Raw genomic sequence first — 20,154 nt, 5'->3', positions numbered from 1 at the left:
CAAAAATTATTTCCAGGAGAAACTTAAAAAAAAAACAACAACTTTAAATTATTATATTTTTTGTTGGTATATGAATTATTATTACGGTGAATGGCATTTTATTGTAAGTTTCTGTAAATATATGTGGAGGAAAAACTACATTTTATAATCTATAATATTAAAATAAACTAAAATTAAAACCATTAAAAGAAAAAAAAACTTATTAATTAAAATAAAATGCACATTAACTTAATTAAAAACAATATACAATAAAATAAATATGCTTAATTATATTAAATAAACTAAATATATTTACTTTATTACGATATAAAAACTAACATTTATTTATTTTATTAAAACAAAAAAACCTATATATTCATTTAATAACTATGTCCATTTGCTGTTTTTTAAATACTGTGAGTGAAATTAGTAAATATTGTTAAATATTCATATAATTTTTATTGAATGCATATTGTTTAATTACTGTTTTCTGGAAATAATTTGCACCATGTAAAAATAGCATAGTTAAAAAAAAGTAATTATTATTATCATTATTATATATAAAAAAAATATGTAATAAATGTTATTATAAACATTATAAAATGTATTTGAATTTCTCTCACTCCAAAACAAATACTTTAAATAAACCATTATTCAGAACAGGAATTAAAAACATGCATATTGAAAAACTAATTATAAAAAATACTAAATAATAAAAATAAAATTTAAAGTGAACCAAAACATGTGGAAAATGCACTATACATTTACAAATGCTCTTTGCGCATGTTTTACATGCTTGATATTAATTGCATTATATAAGCCGCGAAAAAAAAAAAAAAAAAAACTTGTTTTAATGCATAACATTTTTTTTTTTATGTAATAATGAAATGTCTTGTCTGGGTTTTTTTTCTCTCTCAACAATTCAATTTTGCCCAGTGCAACTAATTACTACTATACATTTCCACCCAATATTCACTAAATTCAATCAAAAATTGTACACACGGTGAAATTCAGACATTTAAATCTAAATGATCATCATGTATGGTTGCATGCTTTATGATCTGCGTTCTCCACATTAATAATAATAATAGTAAATCATATTGCATTGCTCAAAAACTATGAACTAGGCCTACGAATACTCAAGTATTAAAAAAAAATCACGTTATATTTTTACTAGACGAGAGTAATATGTTAAGTCTTACATTTCACTATGCATTGAAAACGAAAAGGAATGAATTCAGCAGCCCTGCTTCAAACAGGAAAAGACACAGGAAGTAGAACATGCACTATTGCCCACGGCAACCCTCCAAGGCCTCGTGGGTATTTAGTAGATGAGTGCTTTGTCCATGCATGGATTTAAAAAAGGAAGGGTGTTATGACTGCATTCGAGCATGAATGCACGACTGCATACACGGCAAATGCACCCATAAGAGAGAAAGAGAATCTGTGCACGCTACAGTATGCATGTAATATGTGACATGAGCCCTACAGGAAGTGCACGTGTGTGTGTGTGTGTGTGTGTTTTGGGTCAGACTGACTTCACGTGGCATGATAATCCGGGCTTAGACACTAATGAGGGCACGTCAACACTCACCGAAGACACAGATGACGGCAGGCCAGAAGGAACCTTCCGGATCTTCTTGGGCAGTGGATCTGAAACAAAAGCCTTTTTGTAAGCCTTTTAAATGCTGATTTATACTTAAGGTGATCAGTCGACATGATTGACAGGCAGACGCACACCAAGACACCTCATGCTTTTCAAAAACCACACACATTTTCAATAGTGACTCCATGTCGTCACACACAAAAGCTTCATGCATGAGGGAAAAGAGCACAAAATAAACCCTTGAAACAATAACACACACATGAGATATTGAGATATCTCCCATATTGTGATATTGGCTGCTAGTGAGAGAAATGCGGTCATTTACTGTGAATAAAATCACTAAAGCGGTCGGAAAAAAAGCTCAATGGTGTACCATTTGAAAATAAAGAAATTAAGATGCAAATATTAGAATTGAATTTTTATATTTAAATAAAAATATATAAATATAATATACTTAAACTTATTTTACTTGTCATTTTCGTTTAAAGTATCAAAACAAATACAGAAGTACTAAAACGTTCAAATTAAAGTGAAAACAGACAACTATAATTCTTAAAATATATAAAAAATAATTTTAATATACTATTAATTCAACTTATTTTAGCAATATTTTCATTTTTGTTTAGTTTAACTTCAAGTACCAAAAAACTAAAATTAGACAAACTAATAAAATATAACTAAAAACACAAGGACAAAAATGAGAACTACTAAAACTATAGTTTAGATAAATAAAGAATATAAATTTATATGCATTTAATTATTTAAATAAACAAACTAAGAGTACACAGAAAATACTAAATTAAAATATATTAAATCCATAAAATATATATATTTTATATTGAATCAAAATATATTTTCTGCCTTTAAAAAAATAAAATAAATAAAAATAAATAAATAAAGTTTTTTATATTTTTTAAGGCAGAAAAATATATTTTGATTTACCATTTCAATATATATATAAAAAAAATTATATATATATATATATATATATATATATATGTGTGTGTGTGTGTGTGTGTGTGTGTGTATCAATGCTATTGTAGTAAATTTGAAATACTGCTACTTTTTTGTTTATATTTAGAATAGATTTTAATTTTGTATTTTCCGTGTTCTCTTAGTTTAGTCTATTTATTTATTTAAATAATTACACATTTATATATATGTATACACATATACAATCCGCAACATAATTACTCACTTCAGAATTATGTATTTATTATACAAGTAGCTATTCAAGTTATCAGGTGAAAAACTCCTGCATTTCTCCAATACATGGAAAACAAGGGTTTATTTTGCACTTATTAGGCATCTCTTCCCGTCTAAGCGAGCGGTTCTCGGCTACACTGAACTGGAAATTTGTTTTTATACAATCATCCAGTTTAACTGACGTCATACACACAGTGCTCACCTAAACTGGAGTCAGCGACCCTCCGGCGATGAGGACTGTAGAACTGAGAAGGGACTTTCATTCCCGGAGGAGAAAGACCATCGCTAATATCAGCGCTCATGAGCTGCGGCTAAACACAGATAACACAGAGTTCAGTGAAGACAGACTCCAGGAGGAAACCAACACCACTCAACAACTAAAATCAGTTCCTTACCTGTGTGACGGGGTATCCTCGCTCAGATTTCCCTGCAGAACAAACACCAGAAACTCTTACATTCAGCCAAACACATCAAGCATTACACCAACAAACATGAAGCTGAACATGTCAACAAGAAGCATTCGTAACGCTTTTAAACTCCGTAATGCGGCGCATATCTGAGCCAAACATGATTCTTGATGAGAAAAGACAGGAACAGATTTTATCCTTCTGAAACTGACTGAATAAAGTTAGACTGGTTTGATTTCATGTTACCTTAACTAGACGTTATTAAACTAACATTACAACCAATTAATCTATTAAAACTTCTCCAGTTTATACTTAAAATGTAATAATGTAACTATTTGTATATATATGTTTTTTACATAAAAAAACAGGTATATATATTTATATACATATACACATTTTTTTTATTTATTATATATATATATATATATATATATATATATAGTTTTTTAAATGTTATTATATTTAAATAAGTGTGTGTGCGTATACATTATATATATATATATATATATATATATATATATATATATATATATATATATATATATATACACACACATACACACACAGTTATTACAGTAAACAAACAACAAAAAAACTGTTGCAACAAAATAAAAATTAACTGATATTAAATATTAAAAAAAATAAATTCAGCTAGTTGCCAAGGCAACATTCTCATATTTTATTTAACCTGAATTAACTTAAATAGCTAAAACCAAAACTATGACAAAAAAATAGAAAACCTATCAAACTAAAATTTAGATGAGAAATATAATGAAAAAAATTCTCGTATAATATCGGTGTTATTTTAGTATAATTGAGATACGCTTATAATTTTGGTTAATATTTAGTTTTTGTTTAATATACATGTATATATATATAGCAGTATAACTGAGGTACTAGTAAACCTATATTACATTAAATATGAGAGGAGCGTAGACCGTGATTTATTCATTGACTGATAATGTTGGGCTGAAAGGTTGCTGGACTCCATCTGTCTGCGGTTGAGGTGCGCCGTTTATGGCTTACAGACTGGACACAAACAACAAATCGTCCCATTATAAATGCCTAAGTGGTAATTAGTTGAAAAGCAACCCCCACACGGCTTTAAAGCCCAGCGAGGGCCGGTTAGGAGCGTGGATTAACCCCCTCCACGTCCCCAGCCTGATCTAAACCTGCTCAGGACTGCAGGCGATGCATGGGTTAAACTTCAGAGGCTCATCAGCTGTGGAAATGAGGTCAGAGAGGATGCAGATTTTTTCACTTACATGCAACAACAAAGAAACGCACCTCATCCGTGAGAACGTAATCTACAATTATAAAAATCCATCTCCTGATAGTCCGAATTGAATACGGTGGAATCAAAACGGTAAATCGGTAAATGCTTTGACCTCTAGTTTTGCGTTTACTCACCGTCGATCTCTAAGTTGTACATGCCGTCATGCTCAGGGTAGTGATGGCCGTCTCCATACAGCTAATACACAAAAACACACAATAATATATGATTATATGATCAGCAGAATCATGCAAACTCAATGAGCTTATATTGTGAAATATCAATATGAATGAAAGTTTATTCTGAACCAGTCTACTTACAACATCTACTGGAAGTAAAATATTTTAACTTAAATTTATAATATAATTTTATTTACATAAAAAAAAATTATATACAAATATTGAATAGGTTTAATATATATATATATATATATATATATATAAAAAAAACTATTCAATATTTATTTAAAGTTAATATAAATTATATTTAAACATAAAAAAATTACACTTTAAAATAACATATAGTTAAATATAAATTTAATATACTGAGTAATTTATATAAAGCTATACATTATTTTATTGAATATACATTTTTATATTTCTATTAAATAAATTAAAAAAATCCATTTTATATTTATATTTCTAAATTTATTTTAATATATTTTTTAACTTAATGTTTTTTTTAAATACACTATTAAAAGCATATTTTTATTATTATAACATTAAAACGTACTCAAAACTATATATTGTTAAATGTTTAAACTAAAAAATAAATTATAAAAATATTTCAAATTTCTAATTATATTTTTGATCAAATAAATCCAGTAAATCACCACATTATTCTGATTTCTGAAGAAATAGATTAAACTTTAACACAGATTCACACAGAAAACAGCTGTTTTACATTAGAATAATATTTAAGAATTTCTAATTGTACAGAGAGACTTTCAAAAACATACTAATTATTGTTTTTGAACATTAGTGTTGAATACAGCATACATTTATAATGTCAAATTATATACATCAATGAAAAATACTGAACAAATCCTGTTTAGTATTAAGCTTCAGAGAGAAATTGTCACGAACAATGTTGGCTCCTAAAATTACAGGCTTCTTGTTTATGAGCGAAATAGGTCAGAGAGAGAATAGGACACACGTGATGCGTCTAACATTCATGAACCCTGACAGGTGAGAGATCAGAGATACACACGGCAGGTAAACACGAGGATCGCTAAAAATGGCCGGCTAATCTGACCTACAAACACACGTCTGCTGACCTTCCCATCTCCAGATACACGCAAGTCTGCTTTAAACAAACCCTCACGAGACAAAATAAGAGACATCCTGAAGTGGACTAGATATCGGGTTCGTTGCCTGTAGGGATTAAGGTCTGAAGGGAACACCGGAGACGATGTATTTGGGTGATTTCTTACCCGTGCGCCAAACGAGGGACCGTTCGCTTCTCCAGAAGCCCAAGAGCCGGAGCCACTTCTTTCATCCAAAACTGAAAAACACACAAACATCGTCAACACTTAGAACTAGATATGCACCGATATCCAATAGTTATGAATTAGACATGCCTGCAGTTTTAATCAACACTAAATGTTAAAAACAAGAATCAGTTGGTTTCTGAAAGAGTCTCTTCTGCTCATCAAGGATGCATTGCTCTAGTGTCAAATGATTAGTGATGTTCATTTCGGCTATTTTTCCTGGGGATTACTTTGGCATGCGCTAAAAGCAAGAAACAACAGAACATGAGGATTCATAAATCACATCAGAGAGCATCTGCAGCGCTTCTGCGAGCGAAGGAAAACATGATAAAGCTAGGCTATATATAGCCAATAAATAGGGGTATGCAAGAAATATATTTTTATGAAAAATGCCGTTTCGGAAATGTCAGAAAGCGGAATCCTATTTTTCTTTAGGATTATTTTATGCACAAAGATTTGTTTTTATTGTGAATGTAAATAAAGGCAAACTGTTTATAATTTTGGTTTATCTTTATGACTAAAAGGAGAAGTTGCTTCTACTGATAAACGCAAGTGTTTGCGCATTTAACCGATCGTATTAATCGGTCAAAATTCTTAACGGTCATTTAGCGGTTAATAATAATAATAATAATAATAATAATAATAATATGCTAATGTGCTGCATTTATTTGATTAAAAATACATTGATTTTTTTTTTATATTATTACAACTTAAACAGCTGTTTTCAATATGAATACATTTTAAAATGTAATTTATTTATGTGATCAAAGTTGTATTTTCAGCATCACTCCTCCAGTCTTCAGTGTCACATGATCTTCCGAAATCATTCTAATATGCAAATTATTGCATTTATTTGATTAAAAATACATTGAATTTTTTTTAAATATTATTACAATTTAAAACAGCTGTTTTCAATATGAATACATTTAAAAATGTAATTTATTTATGTGATCAAAGTTGAATTTTCAGCATCACTTCAGAAATCATTCTAATATGCTAATTTTCTGCTCGAGAAACATTTCTGATTAGCAGAGTTGATTTAATTAAAGTTTAAAATAACAAAATTTCTTTAAATACAGGTTTTTAAAATGGGTTATCTACCTCAGCTTTAATGGAGTAAACCATATGCTACAAATAATTTCAATGCATTGCAGAAAAACATGCCACAGAAATTCAAATAGGTTTGTGCAAAACTACAAACTGACTCATCAGTGGTTTGCAAGCACGACTCGTAGAGTAAAAGATCTTAAGAAATCTCTGTATTCTTGCCTTGAGATGAGTTTCTTAAGCCTTTCTCACACAAAGCTCCCGAGACACAACAGATTTTGTTTGTTAAATCGTTCTCACATTCTGTGTTTGCATTATCAGCAATACCAGGTCAGCTCGATGGTTGAATCTGCGCTTTGTTTTGCGTCTCCGTATCTGCCATCTCACCAGCTGATGTGTGATTAGACATGTCAACCAAACCTCAAAGGTTTCGAAACCACAAACGTCGAGCACAAAAGGCTGGAAAGCCGCCGAACGGAAGAATTTTAAAGATCGACGGTGCAGAAATTTCCCGAAAAACCGTCTCCCCCCTTTAACACTCGCAAGCATCTCTGGAGAGCAGCAGCTTAATTGTGTGCTGATTTGCATAACTGTGCATATTAATGAGGTGTCTGCTTATGAATATTCATAATTTTTGTTTTGTCGTCTAATTAAAAGGGGGGATGGGGGGGCGATCATGACAGCGCTGGCGACGGAGCGGAACAGGAGTACAGCGGACGAGTGAATTACGACTCGAGAGCCATTGCTGTGAAAAAAAAAAAAGCGTGATCCGCGAATTCAATAAAACAACAACAAGAGAACGCAGCAGCGACGGAGCAGAACCTACAAAACAGGAAAGAATTATTCAAGCACCGCTGAGACGAGCTGCTCACACACAATGAGGACGGAAAGTGCATTAAGAACGGCGTTTATAACAATGACTGGACTTCCTGTGGCTAGCCGCTCGAAGGGTCAGCTGAGATTCCTACTGAGACGGCATCCACAGAATGACCTCGAGCACAGCTTTATTATAGATGCTATTTTATGCTTTATAAATAGTACAACAAAGACAGAAAATAGGAAATAGTTTTAAATGCAACACTAAAAATTTTTATAAATATATGAATTATTATTTGGAGATTTGCTAAAGATATAAGATATATATTCAATTATTTTTATTGAACACTTGAGAATTAACTGAATCAAAAAGCAAAAATATGCATCCAATATCAACTGATAAGCTACAAAATAAATAAAAATTAAGTGCATTATTTAAACTAAGACTTATAGATTAAGGTAAACAAAATGTAAAATAAATAAATAAATGATAAAATATTAGATTACCTTAACTGTCATCAAGAATAGATTAAATGAAAATGAAAACATGGGCAGTTTAATATCAATAATAGCTAAAACTATATCTAATATTAATCAATATGCTACAGAATAAATAGATTAAGTGTGTGATTAAGCGAATTCTTGACATTTAAGGTAATGAAAAAGTTAAAACCTGGCAATTGAATCAATATTATCGTATATATATCCAATATTATCTGAAATGCTACAAAAATAAAAGATTGTGTGTGTTAAAATATTCAATTCATTTCAAAAGTCATCAAGCGTTCACTGAAGGGTAGGAATGGGTACCGAGAACCGGTATTTTTCCGTAATTCGGTTGATACCGGAGTACCGATAATTAGTTATCATCTGATTGTGCTAAACTGTCAAAAACACACAAGGTTTACATATAAACAATTTATTATGAATAAAGTGAAAGTAAACCGGCAAGAGAGAAATGAGTGCGTGCATCTCTTAAAGGGACAGTACTACACATAATGCAACTTGTTATTAAAACGATACTTCACCCCAAAATGTAAGTTCTTTCATTATTTACTCAGTCATGTTGTACCAAACATGTATTAATTTGTATTTATTCTTGTGTTGAACACAAAATAAGATATTTTGAAGAAAGTGGGTAAGCAAACAGTTGCTGGTCCCCACTGACTTTGATAATAGAGAAAATAAATAAATACATATGAAAGTCACTGGAGACCAGCACTGTTTAGTTTCCCACATTCTTCAAAATAACATTATGTTCAACAGAAGAAGAAACTCATTCGGGTTTAAAACAACTTGAGAGTGAGTAAATGAAGACAGTTTTCATTTTGGGGTGAACTATACCTTTAATTATAACAAAATAAAACACAAAGAGAAAAATAACTCCCTGCTCTTGACTAAAGAACATTAATACAGCAGCAATAAAACTACTTGAAATTTTTAACAACTTCATATCTTTTTGCACCAAAGAGTATCGATATCGGTAAGTATCGGTAAGCAGTATCGGTATCAGTATCAAAATGTAAACGATACCATCCCTACTTAAGGTAATCGAAAAGTAAAAACAGGCAGTTTAATATCAATATTATAATACATATCCAATATTAAACAACATGCTACAAAATAAATAATTTCTTAAACTAGTATATTGTGCATCCCTAGATAGGATGCTGTCTTTGTAGGCAGTGAAAGGCAAGGCATCTCATTAGCTTTAGGTAATATGACAAGAATCTAAAATAAACTGTTTTCATATTTCAATAAAATTATGAAGACTTTTTTCCACACAAGGTGAACAGATGAGTGCAAGAATGTGTATTAATAGCAGTAAGTTTGGTCAGTTTTGATCCTGATCATGAGAGTTTGAGGTAAAGAGGAAGCGAGATTGATATTTACAGCGATCCGTGGCGGGTGGGAGAGAAAGACAGAGATGAAAGACAGCTAATACTGTGAAATATGGCGCGAGAAACAACAGGAGGTCGATGACATATCAGCACAGTATGAAAAAAACTCAAAAATAGAGGTGATTCATATTCATAAGTGCACTGAATATTCACTCCAATTAACAGAACTGATTGCTGGGTGGAAAAGAGAGAAATTCATTCAGAAAAACGCTCTTTTCCTCTCCAGACAGTCATAAAAATCTCTTTATATTAAAAGGGAACGGCTGGAGTTATGAGACATTCCCCTCCGCACCTGAATAAACAAAACTTTGCTCCGCAGGCCCAATAAAAAGCGTCTGCTGCGTGTTTGAGCGTCTAATGGTTACAAGCTGATCCACAGAGGCCAGCGACCTCTCCAACTCACAACCACGCTTGATGCACACCGCAATTCAGATTCAGAACAACTATCAAACAAATCAGAGCAAGGTTTAGAAATGATCTTCTCACTCAGTCACGGGAAAAAAATTCAGATCAGATCAGTGTGATGTTCACTTGATAGAGAAGGAAAAACAGCAATGACGTAAAATTAAGGATTTATTTCAATCAGAGGAATCCCAAGTGTTTAAATGAATAAACAAAAATAGCAAAAAATAAAAAATATATATATAAATAATAAATTAAAGACAATGCATTTTTCACATTGCATAAATCAAAGAATGCAGAAAACAAACTGTTTTTGATTATAATTTTTGACAATGGTATTTGCATTAAATCATAATAAAAATTACATTTAAAAAAATTGAAATTAAAATGTGTCACAGGACACAAATAATCTTTTTTATAAATTAAATTAGTTTTATGAATTGAACTGATCAGAGACTTTTAATTAAAATTAACTTAACTAAAACAAGACAATATTAGATTAAACTAAATATAAGATAAAATTTAAATAACAATTAACATGAAATAAAAGGGCACTGCTATTTAAAAAAAAAAAAATATTTAGTTGGTAAGATTTTAAGAATTAATCTGATCGGCCATTCTTTTTAATTATTAAAATTTATTTAAACCAGTAAAACAAGAAAAAGAAAAAAATAATAATTAAAAAAGACTTTTAAATGCATTTCATAGGGCCCCAAGCAAGTGAAGAATAGTATTTTGAGTAGATTAAATCATACATTTTTTATAAATAATGTAAAATAAATATATCTCAAAATAAAATGCTTACCAAAAAAAGATTTGTAAAATTATTGTTTACCTGTATGTCATTAGCGAATATCAAATAATCGTGAACTATTGAAAATTATAAAGTAAATATTTCAAGTATATACACTTTGAGGAACTTCAAGTAGGCCTAATATAAGCAGTCAAAGGGTTTGACGACAAAAACATTAAGATTAAGATATTTGGTAAACGTCCTACCATAAATATATCAAAACTTAATTTTTGATTAGTAATATGCATTGCTAAGATTTCATTTGAAAAACTTTAAACTCAATATTTTGATTTTTTTTGCTTCCTTTCGATTCCAGATTTTCAAATAGTTGCATCTCAGACGAATATTGGCCGATCATAACAAACCATGAATCAATGGAGAGATGATTTATTCAGCTTTTAGATGATGCATTCATCTCAATTTCAAGAAATGTACCATATATATATATATATATATCTGGATGCATTCTGTATCAGAGATCTAGACATTTGATGAGTGAGAGCAGGTTGTAGTTGATGAATCACTGCAGTCGAGAGTCATGTTGTGTCATCCTGAGCTACACGCTACCTGCCCGCACAGACACGCTAATTACACGCCACAATAGAGGCGTTAAACACAGCCACGGAAGAGTTTCTGTCCCGAGGGGATCGTGAGCGAGTCGGTGAGCTCACAGTGACTCAGGACACACACATTCACACACAGAGACACCAGAGCTGTAATTATGAGGAGAGAAACACCGAGCCGAACGAGTCACACTTGAGTCACGGGCTACAAGGGTCCCAGATCCCCAAAACACTGCGTTCAGAAGACACCGCCTCTGAAACAAACACCGTTCATTACTAGCTCTCGCTCCAGGTGACTCAGAAGCAGACCTCTGCTTGCTTCTATTTAGTCTCCATATCAGAAGTCTTAGTGTATATTATATTAGTTTTGTTATTAGGGGATGCATGGTATATTAAATTATCAATATGTGTGACGAATGTAGTGATGTAAAATCAAGAAACACAGTTCACTTTGACATAAGCGGTTAATTAGACTAGTTAGCATTTAGCTTCTTGCAGCTAACATTTTCAATCAGCTGTTTGAGGACTCAAAGGAACTCAGCTGCTGAATGTCGTCAAAAAGCTGAACTTTTCTGCACTGCACAGGAAGATCAGTTTTCTTTCCTATTCATGAAAACTCTTTGCATTTCTCAGTATTTTTAACACAAGTTCGGCTGTTATAAATATCAAACTTGTTCTCAGTTTCAGGTGCTCAGTAAATGAAACCGTGGCCTGTGAGACACGCAAAAGGCCCCTTCAAACTTCAGAGCAAATCCTTCTTCTCACTGCATATTTGTGCCAAAAAACATGATAACCTCCCACTCAAATCCACACAGAATGTCAAACGATCGACTAATGAATTAACGAAGCACAAACACTGGGCAGGACGCTTTTCAAAGTCACAAAAAACAAAGCATGTGATTTCTAACACTAGATTAAACCAAAAACCAGGGATTTTTCATGTCACTCAGATTGTGTGACCGACTTTCATCAGAAAAACACTAAAGAAGATATTCTGAGAAACGATGGAGTCTACACAACATTGGACTTTCATTGACAAATAATGGGAATTATGAAATCCAATTTATTATTTCGCATTTTAATTTTACCAACTTCTTCAGATTAATGGTTACATAAAATGTTAGCAATCAGAAATCATGTATAATTAATTGAATTAAGAACTACTAAATTTCTAGGGCCCTATGGAACCATTTTTATTGTTTTCCCAAAAATATATATATTTTTTCCTCAAAAATGTATTTACTATTTAAGATTCCGTTATAATTATTTTAGAAGATTTCAGTAGTTAAAAAGCATGTGTAATTAAATGAAATCATAATGTATAAAAGAAGAACTAGTAAAATTGTTAAAATAATAAAATTTTCAGGGCCCCTATGGAACCAGTTTTATTTTTATCCAAAATTCCATTAAATTTTTTTTTTTACCATATTCATCAATTTAAATAATCAAAAAGTGTTTAATCATTTTATAAATAATTTAATTTATAATTTTTCACAACAGTGTGGCTCTAAGAAATGTTTGATTTTTTTTTTTTTTAAACTTTTTTTGTTTTTATTTTTCTGGATTCATGATTTAAAACAAACTTATTATAAAAAAAAAAACAGTGATGATCAGATAAAGGCATAATTTTTTTTTTTATATTTTAAAGTTTATTTCAATGACAATTTAAAGCATTATTTTAATTTTGTGTATAATAAAGTGTGCAATATTTCTTAAATAGTAAACATTTCAAATTTTATATTATCATTACTACTTTTATGAGAATATTTTACTGCACACCAATAACATACTTCACAATTCACAGTAATGCGTCACAAATTCCTCAAGTTAAACCTAACTTTTATTTTGGCAGGTTGCTTTGAAGACTGAAACACAACAAGCAGACTTCACATTAAAAGTCCTCTTCCAGTTTAATACTTACAGACACAAGTCCATATCGCAAATTGATAAAGCCCAACTTTTAATTAATTTATTTTAAAATTTGCCAAATTGTGCATTATACAGTTTACACCTAGCAGGAAAATACATTTTGTGTTTCAGATGACTACAAAATGATATACAACTATATAAAACCCCTCTACTTAAGTTAAATGTGACACTGCAAAATAAAACACCGTTCCTTCTAAATTAAATCACGTGACTGTAAACGGCAAAAAGTCACCCAAACATATTCAGTTTGGTCAGATTCACCCAAAAACCTCGTATTTCCATCAAAAAGACTCTGATTTCGGACTCCGTTCGGGAGTGAGACGGTGCAGAGCAGAAAGGGGGTTGTTTTGCATGTTGTTTTAATGTTTGTTGACATTGTTCGCAGGGGTGAGAGGACGACTATCATTTCCCATCATCCCCTCCTCCCTCGTGATGGAGGGGCGACAGCTGAGAACATGAAACAGCGAGAGAGAATGACGAGGATCAAACAGGCCTCGCAAACACTCGGACTCTAACGACATCGACACGTGTGCAGCGAAAGAATGCTCTACATGCCGGATTTACCATGTTAACATCCATCTGCAGATTACATCAGATTCTCTGTACCCTGAACCAGTCGTTTCTATAATATAATATAGAGTATAGCAGTAACAAAAGTCATGTTTGTGTTAAGATGAGCAATTTTAAAAGTGCCTACCATACTGACTGCTGGGTAAAGTAGGGCCTCTGTTCTTCCCGTTCGACACAGGAAGAGGAATCAACTATAGAAGAGAGAACAAATGATATCAGCTGAGAAAATACCCACCATAGCTATAAAATAACAACATTAATAATAAAAAATACATTATATGCACATAACAGATCTTTTACATCAAAGTTGAAAAATTACTTTTTTAATTAGATTTTTTTTTTAACACACACAAATATACATCTATACAAACCTGGAAAAAGGTATATAAAACAAGTAAAAAAAAAAAATATATATATATATTTTTTTTTTTTTTCCCGGTTTGCAAATTATTATTTTTTAACAATTATATTTATTCATTTAGCAGACGCTTTTATCCAAATTAAACAGTTTTATTTACTAAATAATCTACTAAGTAATAAAATTTATAAAAGTTAACAATTTAAGGAAGATATATCCTAAAAAAATAGATATTAATTGAAACAATACAAATGTTAACTGAATAAAATTTCAAAAAAATGCAAGGTAACATTTATCACTAATTTAGTTTAGCATGATGTACTAAAATAAGCTTAAACTCAAAAATAATAAATACTATATCGGCGTATATAAAAAGCAAAAACTACTAATAATGACAAAAACACATCAAAATTACTAATACTTCAACTAAAATAAAAATATTAAATATTTAACTTTTCAACATTTTAATAAAATCTAAAATAGTATAAGTAACACAAGTGTATATTCACACACAAAAACAAAGACATTTTTTTCTCCATTTACATTTCCAAATACATCTCAATTATGAAGCAAAATAAAATCACGTGCATGGCCTGACAACCAGTCATAATGCAGCACAGTCTCACGCACCTTATTGCATTTCACACCGCTTCACATTTGATGTCAACTACCCATGAATGTCTTTTATTTAAAAAAAAAAACACTTACAAGACTGAAATCCAGCAGGTCGTTCAGCTCCATGTCGGTCCCCACCGTCGCCATCCTGGTCCTGTGTGCTCTTGATCTGCTTCTCTCGCTCAAACGTCTCTCTCTTTCTCTCGCTCTCAGCTCAAACAGGTTTATGATCCTGCAGGGAAGGAGATGCATAATGGACAAACGTACTTTCAGATCATCTCTATATATCTCTGGGTCTAGTAATTAAATCTGACATGAATGCGTATGATCCAAAATAATCGGGCTGCTGCTTCCATCTGAAGAACTACTCTACAGACCGGCTTTAATAGAGTGTTTTCCCAGAATGCACCACATCTGAACTCGGTTAACCACCCAAAAAGAGACCACCTGCGATTCTCCAATCCAGACGCTCGAGAAATAACCACCCACTTACCCACACCTAGACTACGGGAACTAGTTAGTTAACAATGATTCCGGGAATTAAACAATGTTTATTTCTACACATACTAGGGTTGCAAACTTTTATATATGGTATTTTTTTTTCTATGCAATACATGCATTTGCTCTTGAATAATATGCTTTGGGAAGACAGATGTCATGTAACCAGTTCACCAGTTAAAACAAAGTGCTGTGATTTTACACTTTTCCTTAATTCATGAAGCAACTCATCAGCACTGCATCACACAGACACGAGAAAAGTGAGAAGCCTTATCCAAAAATACTTTCGTCATCAGCCCCGCGCCAATAACACCTTCACTGGATCATAATCAACACCTCCATTGATGATCAACAGGTAGATGACCGTGAAACAATAAAGATCACAAATACTGCAATGAAGCCAGCTCAAAAAAATGCTTTATTTGGCATCTGGGATGCACAGTTCACACTGACAAAAGAACATCACAATGATGTAGTATGATTATACTGTGCTGTTTTTGAAGGAAGCCTCACCAAGGCTGGCTAAGGCTAAAATCAGTAATATTGTGAAATACTATTAACTGTTTTCTATTCGAATCTCTGTTAAAATGTGATGCATTTCTGTGATGCTCCGCTGTATTTTCAGCATCATTACTCCAGTGTCACGTGATCTTCAGAAATCAGAATAATATGATGATTTACTGCTCAAGAAACATTTCTGATTACAGTAATGTACATGGAAATACCATGGTTTTGAGGGTAAATAACATTAGACATAAAATACCCAAAACTACTACCCCATTTTTGAAATTACAAATGCAGACACCATGGAATTCTAGGTTTATACATTTCAAAAGAGTGTGTTAAATTATGTTTATGGACATGTTTTTGACATTTGTGTTACATGGCATCAGTGTGTGACCATCATTTGGAGTCGTTTTGGACATATGTCATGACTTGTTGTATCATGGAAATATAAAAAAATACACCACATGGACATTCAGCACCACTATGCATACACAAACATATATATAAAAGCTCCATCTGATACATCACTGAGCCATTGAATTATTACAGTACTTTCTAAAACACGTGCAACTGCAGGATTAGAGATCTAACATCCAAAAGATGAAAATACCCCATAGGACTCCACACAAGCATGATCAGCAACAGGCCGAAAACACATGAAGACTTTAGGCCACGTTCACCCTAGACCCCCCCCCACCCCCAACCTCTCCAACACAAAGAAACACACGGTCCTCGACACAAAGTTTGAAAACTACACAACGACCAGAAACACTCCATATGGGAGAATAAAGATAAAGAGAGCATGCAAAAACCTAAACTAGTTTCCCAGACAGGAAAAGATGGGAAATCCATTCCCGAAAGTGTAAAAGGGAACAGTTATTTCTTCAAAAACCCAAATAAACAGAGCAGGGCATTAGAAGAACTGCAAACAGGAGGAAACTAATAACACAACAAATGCAAAACACTTCGCAGATGACTTAATATTAAACCCAAGTGCAAACTTTCATCTTTTATAACATTTAAAAAAAACTTTAAATTCCCACATTGCAGAAAATATGCACGTGAAAGATTTGGTAGATGTCTAACAAAGTTGTAAAAACCGAATCACTGTTGTAAAAATACAGCTATACGGGGGTTTTAAACTTGACATTGTTTCCAGTATTGAACAAAGAAGCCGTTTCCTCTGGACTCGAACCCCGCACACACACACACACCGAAGCTCATAGACAAAACACTTCACACACATTTGTCGTGCAACAAAAGTTAATTAATCCCAACAGACGCGTTAAAGTCAAAAACACGCATGTTTATGAGCGTAAAATCCGACAAACGTTGTAAATACTCACCGTTTCTCACGTCACGCGCGCGGCATCCAGCGGGAGAGAAACGCGCTTCAGCCCGAGAGGAAAAACACAAAAGTTGGGGGACAAAAATTTCCCCCTCCGCGTCTCAGATCCCGCTTAATCACGGTGTAAAACGCCTCCTATTTCCCGAGAAACACGAACAGTCCTGGTCGAGAGTTGTTACAATGTAACCGCGCTCAAATGTAACTCTGTCTAGAGTTATATTCTAATTCTTCTGAGCGCTACAAATGTAACATCTCATCTTCCGAGGAGACATTTTAGCACCGTCCACATTGTCAGCTGCAACAGTGTATCCCTCCGCGCAGAGGGGAGACGTTATAGCGGTGTCCGATTTCAAACGCCCAAAAAACTAGGACTGCGTTTATGACGCGATTACTTTGAGATTTACCGTACACTCAACGTAAATAAACTGCGAAATAATGCGGACAATAGTATATCTATATTTATCGTGATATGAGAAGGATTTTGCTGTAAAATGCGCCGTACTAGACTAGCGCGCGGAATGAGACGACGCACCGTTAAAGACCGACGGACTGAGAAACAGTGCGAAATGGAGCGATAAGACCCACCGAGCCGGCCAATAGGGTTCCAGAACGTTTGATTGACACATTCAACGGCCAATGAATATCTTTGTACCACTAAAGCCAACCCTCTCTTCCCTGCACCCTACCTAGGTTTTAAAAGAATGGCAACAGGAAGCCATGGAATACTGTGTATTTATGTGTTTTACGCAAAACATTTAACGCTAAATTCAACGGTAGAATCGTGATCGCAGAAACTCAGATTTGTTAAAAATGTGTCCGAATCAAATCAAAATGTAACAGAACGATCACAGTTCGGCACATGAAAAATAAAATAGGCTATAGCATACCGACAAATGTACCATGGTGTTACCAAGCTGTTCTTTGGAATATCGTGTAAACATGAGTGTAAATAAACGTGTTAACCGTTTAAAACCATGATATGTTATGTGAAACCCCTTGTACACCCACACTGCAAAAAAAAAAAAAAAAAGTCAAAATATATATGCTAAATATGTGCTGTAAACTGAAACTCAATTAAATATTTTTTTTAAATTGAAAATATATTTAGTTTCAACCTTCACATAACGCAATGTATTTATATATATATATATATATATATATATATATATATATATATATATATATATATATATATATATATATATATATTAAAAATGGCCAAAAAAGATTAATGTAGAAAGCATATTTAGCTAAATATATGTTAAAACATATTTTAGTACAAATATTTATATATGTATATTTTTATATATATTTACAAATATATTTCTGCAAAAAAAAAAAAAAAAAAAAAAATATATATATATATATATATATATATATATATATATATATATATATATATATGTATATATATATATATATTCCACAACGGTGCTTTATTCTTTAGATAAATAATACAATACATAAATTGAGTTTATACCCATTTATATACCTATTTATCCCACATTCCCCTTGTATAGTAAAAATGGCTCTTATTTGAGAAAACGTGATATATTGATAATAAACCTGCTTATTTTTTTTCTCTTTGTTAAAACAGCACGTTGGTGTAAAGGCAGCTTCCTTAATCTATCTTCGATTCGGAGACCAGACACCTTGGATAATCTAAAATGAGCAATAATCAGAACTGAAGTGAAGGGAAGCAAATGGCTTGTGGATGGAGGTGTGAACAGGACTTTCAGGGGGCAGGAAAGAAGAGGAAGCGACGACATTTGGTGTTGTGGTGGGAAAACAGAAGCTCCACCTCAGCCCTTTAACCGGTGTTTTTTGAGGTCACTGTGGTGCAGAAGTACTCCAGGGGAGAGATTAATATGAACAGACAGCGGCCTGATGATTCATATGTGTAATATATCTGTCCTCAGGTGTTGACAGTCAAACAGTGGCATTTAAAAGTGAAAATGAGTCCAGGTAAACACTGACATTAAAGTCAACACACAAAATCAAAATTCAACCTTTTTACGTTCTTGATTCAAGGTCTGACTGTGAACGAATCATCAGTTTTCCTTCATAATCGTTCATCAAAATATAATATCTGTTTTCATGTATTTTATTGTTGTCAAGAAACTGAAATAACAGAAATAAGCCAGAGGACAAGTTATCTAGTCTTAATAATAATCTCAAAAACGCTAACGTTTTAGTTGGACGTTTTTTTAAATGTTATGGACGTTCTAAAGCAACATTTAAAAAACATTTAATGTTTGCAAAGTGATAACTTTCAGAAATAAGGATTTCGTCACTTACTGGGAACGTTTGCTAAATGTTCTCAGAACATGTTTTTGTTTGCTGGAAATATTCCTGAACAGGGATAATAACTCCTTTTCAGCTGACGTCAATCTGAGCCAAAACTGACAGCCAAATAACTATTTATGGACACAGTTCACAGTTAAATGATTCAAATCAAGTTCCTCTCTTCATTTTGTCTTATTGGATTCGCTCATTAATACGTTACATTACAGATGCGGCTCAGATAATGTTACAAATCGGTGAAGATTATATTATGGCATGACATTACCTGATACAGCAACATCAAACCTAGTTTGAAACATTTAAGTCATAAATATCTCTTTCTGGCGTTTAAAGTTTAGTAGATGAAGAGTAAGTGAAGCAGGTCAGGTTTAGTGCTGTATTTATGGAAAGAGACGAGACAGACAGTGGAACACTAATCCACTGAAACACAAACACAGACGCTAAAAGAGGCCTGTCAATCAGTTTAACCCTACACTGAATAGAGCTGTGTGTGAGAATTTAACCCTGCGTGCATGAGGATTTACTAACTTTTTCATCATGTTG

The 20,154-nt window shown here is 32.5% G+C and overlaps 1 protein-coding gene across 2 annotated transcripts in view; it reads right to left on the bottom strand.

Annotated features, from left to right (window-relative positions):
- The window catches only part of tcf3a (transcription factor 3a), a 38,694-nt gene extending 20,841 nt beyond the window's left edge, over nucleotides 1-17,853 (bottom strand). For both annotated transcript variants that reach the window (XM_052535236.1, XM_052535246.1), the window contains exons 1-8: nucleotides 17,306-17,853; nucleotides 15,048-15,186; nucleotides 14,109-14,172; nucleotides 5,904-5,974; nucleotides 4,609-4,669; nucleotides 3,187-3,218; nucleotides 2,994-3,102; nucleotides 1,574-1,632 (exon numbers count right to left, since the gene is read on the bottom strand). In XM_052535236.1, coding sequence (XP_052391196.1) covers nucleotides 1,574-1,632; nucleotides 2,994-3,102; nucleotides 3,187-3,218; nucleotides 4,609-4,669; nucleotides 5,904-5,974; nucleotides 14,109-14,172; nucleotides 15,048-15,101 — 450 coding nt within the window. In that variant the 5' untranslated portion in view covers nucleotides 15,102-15,186; nucleotides 17,306-17,853. The remainder of the gene's footprint in view (nucleotides 1-1,573; nucleotides 1,633-2,993; nucleotides 3,103-3,186; nucleotides 3,219-4,608; nucleotides 4,670-5,903; nucleotides 5,975-14,108; nucleotides 14,173-15,047; nucleotides 15,187-17,305) is intronic.
- Nucleotides 17,854-20,154: the final 2,301 nt, after the last annotated feature.

The sequence above is a fragment of the Carassius gibelio genome, chromosome A2, assembly GCF_023724105.1.
Source record: "Carassius gibelio isolate Cgi1373 ecotype wild population from Czech Republic chromosome A2, carGib1.2-hapl.c, whole genome shotgun sequence".
Taxonomy (NCBI): Eukaryota; Metazoa; Chordata; class Actinopteri; order Cypriniformes; family Cyprinidae; genus Carassius; species Carassius gibelio.
Note: the sequence above shows the minus strand (reverse complement) of the source record. Positions and strands in the feature narration are given on the sequence as shown.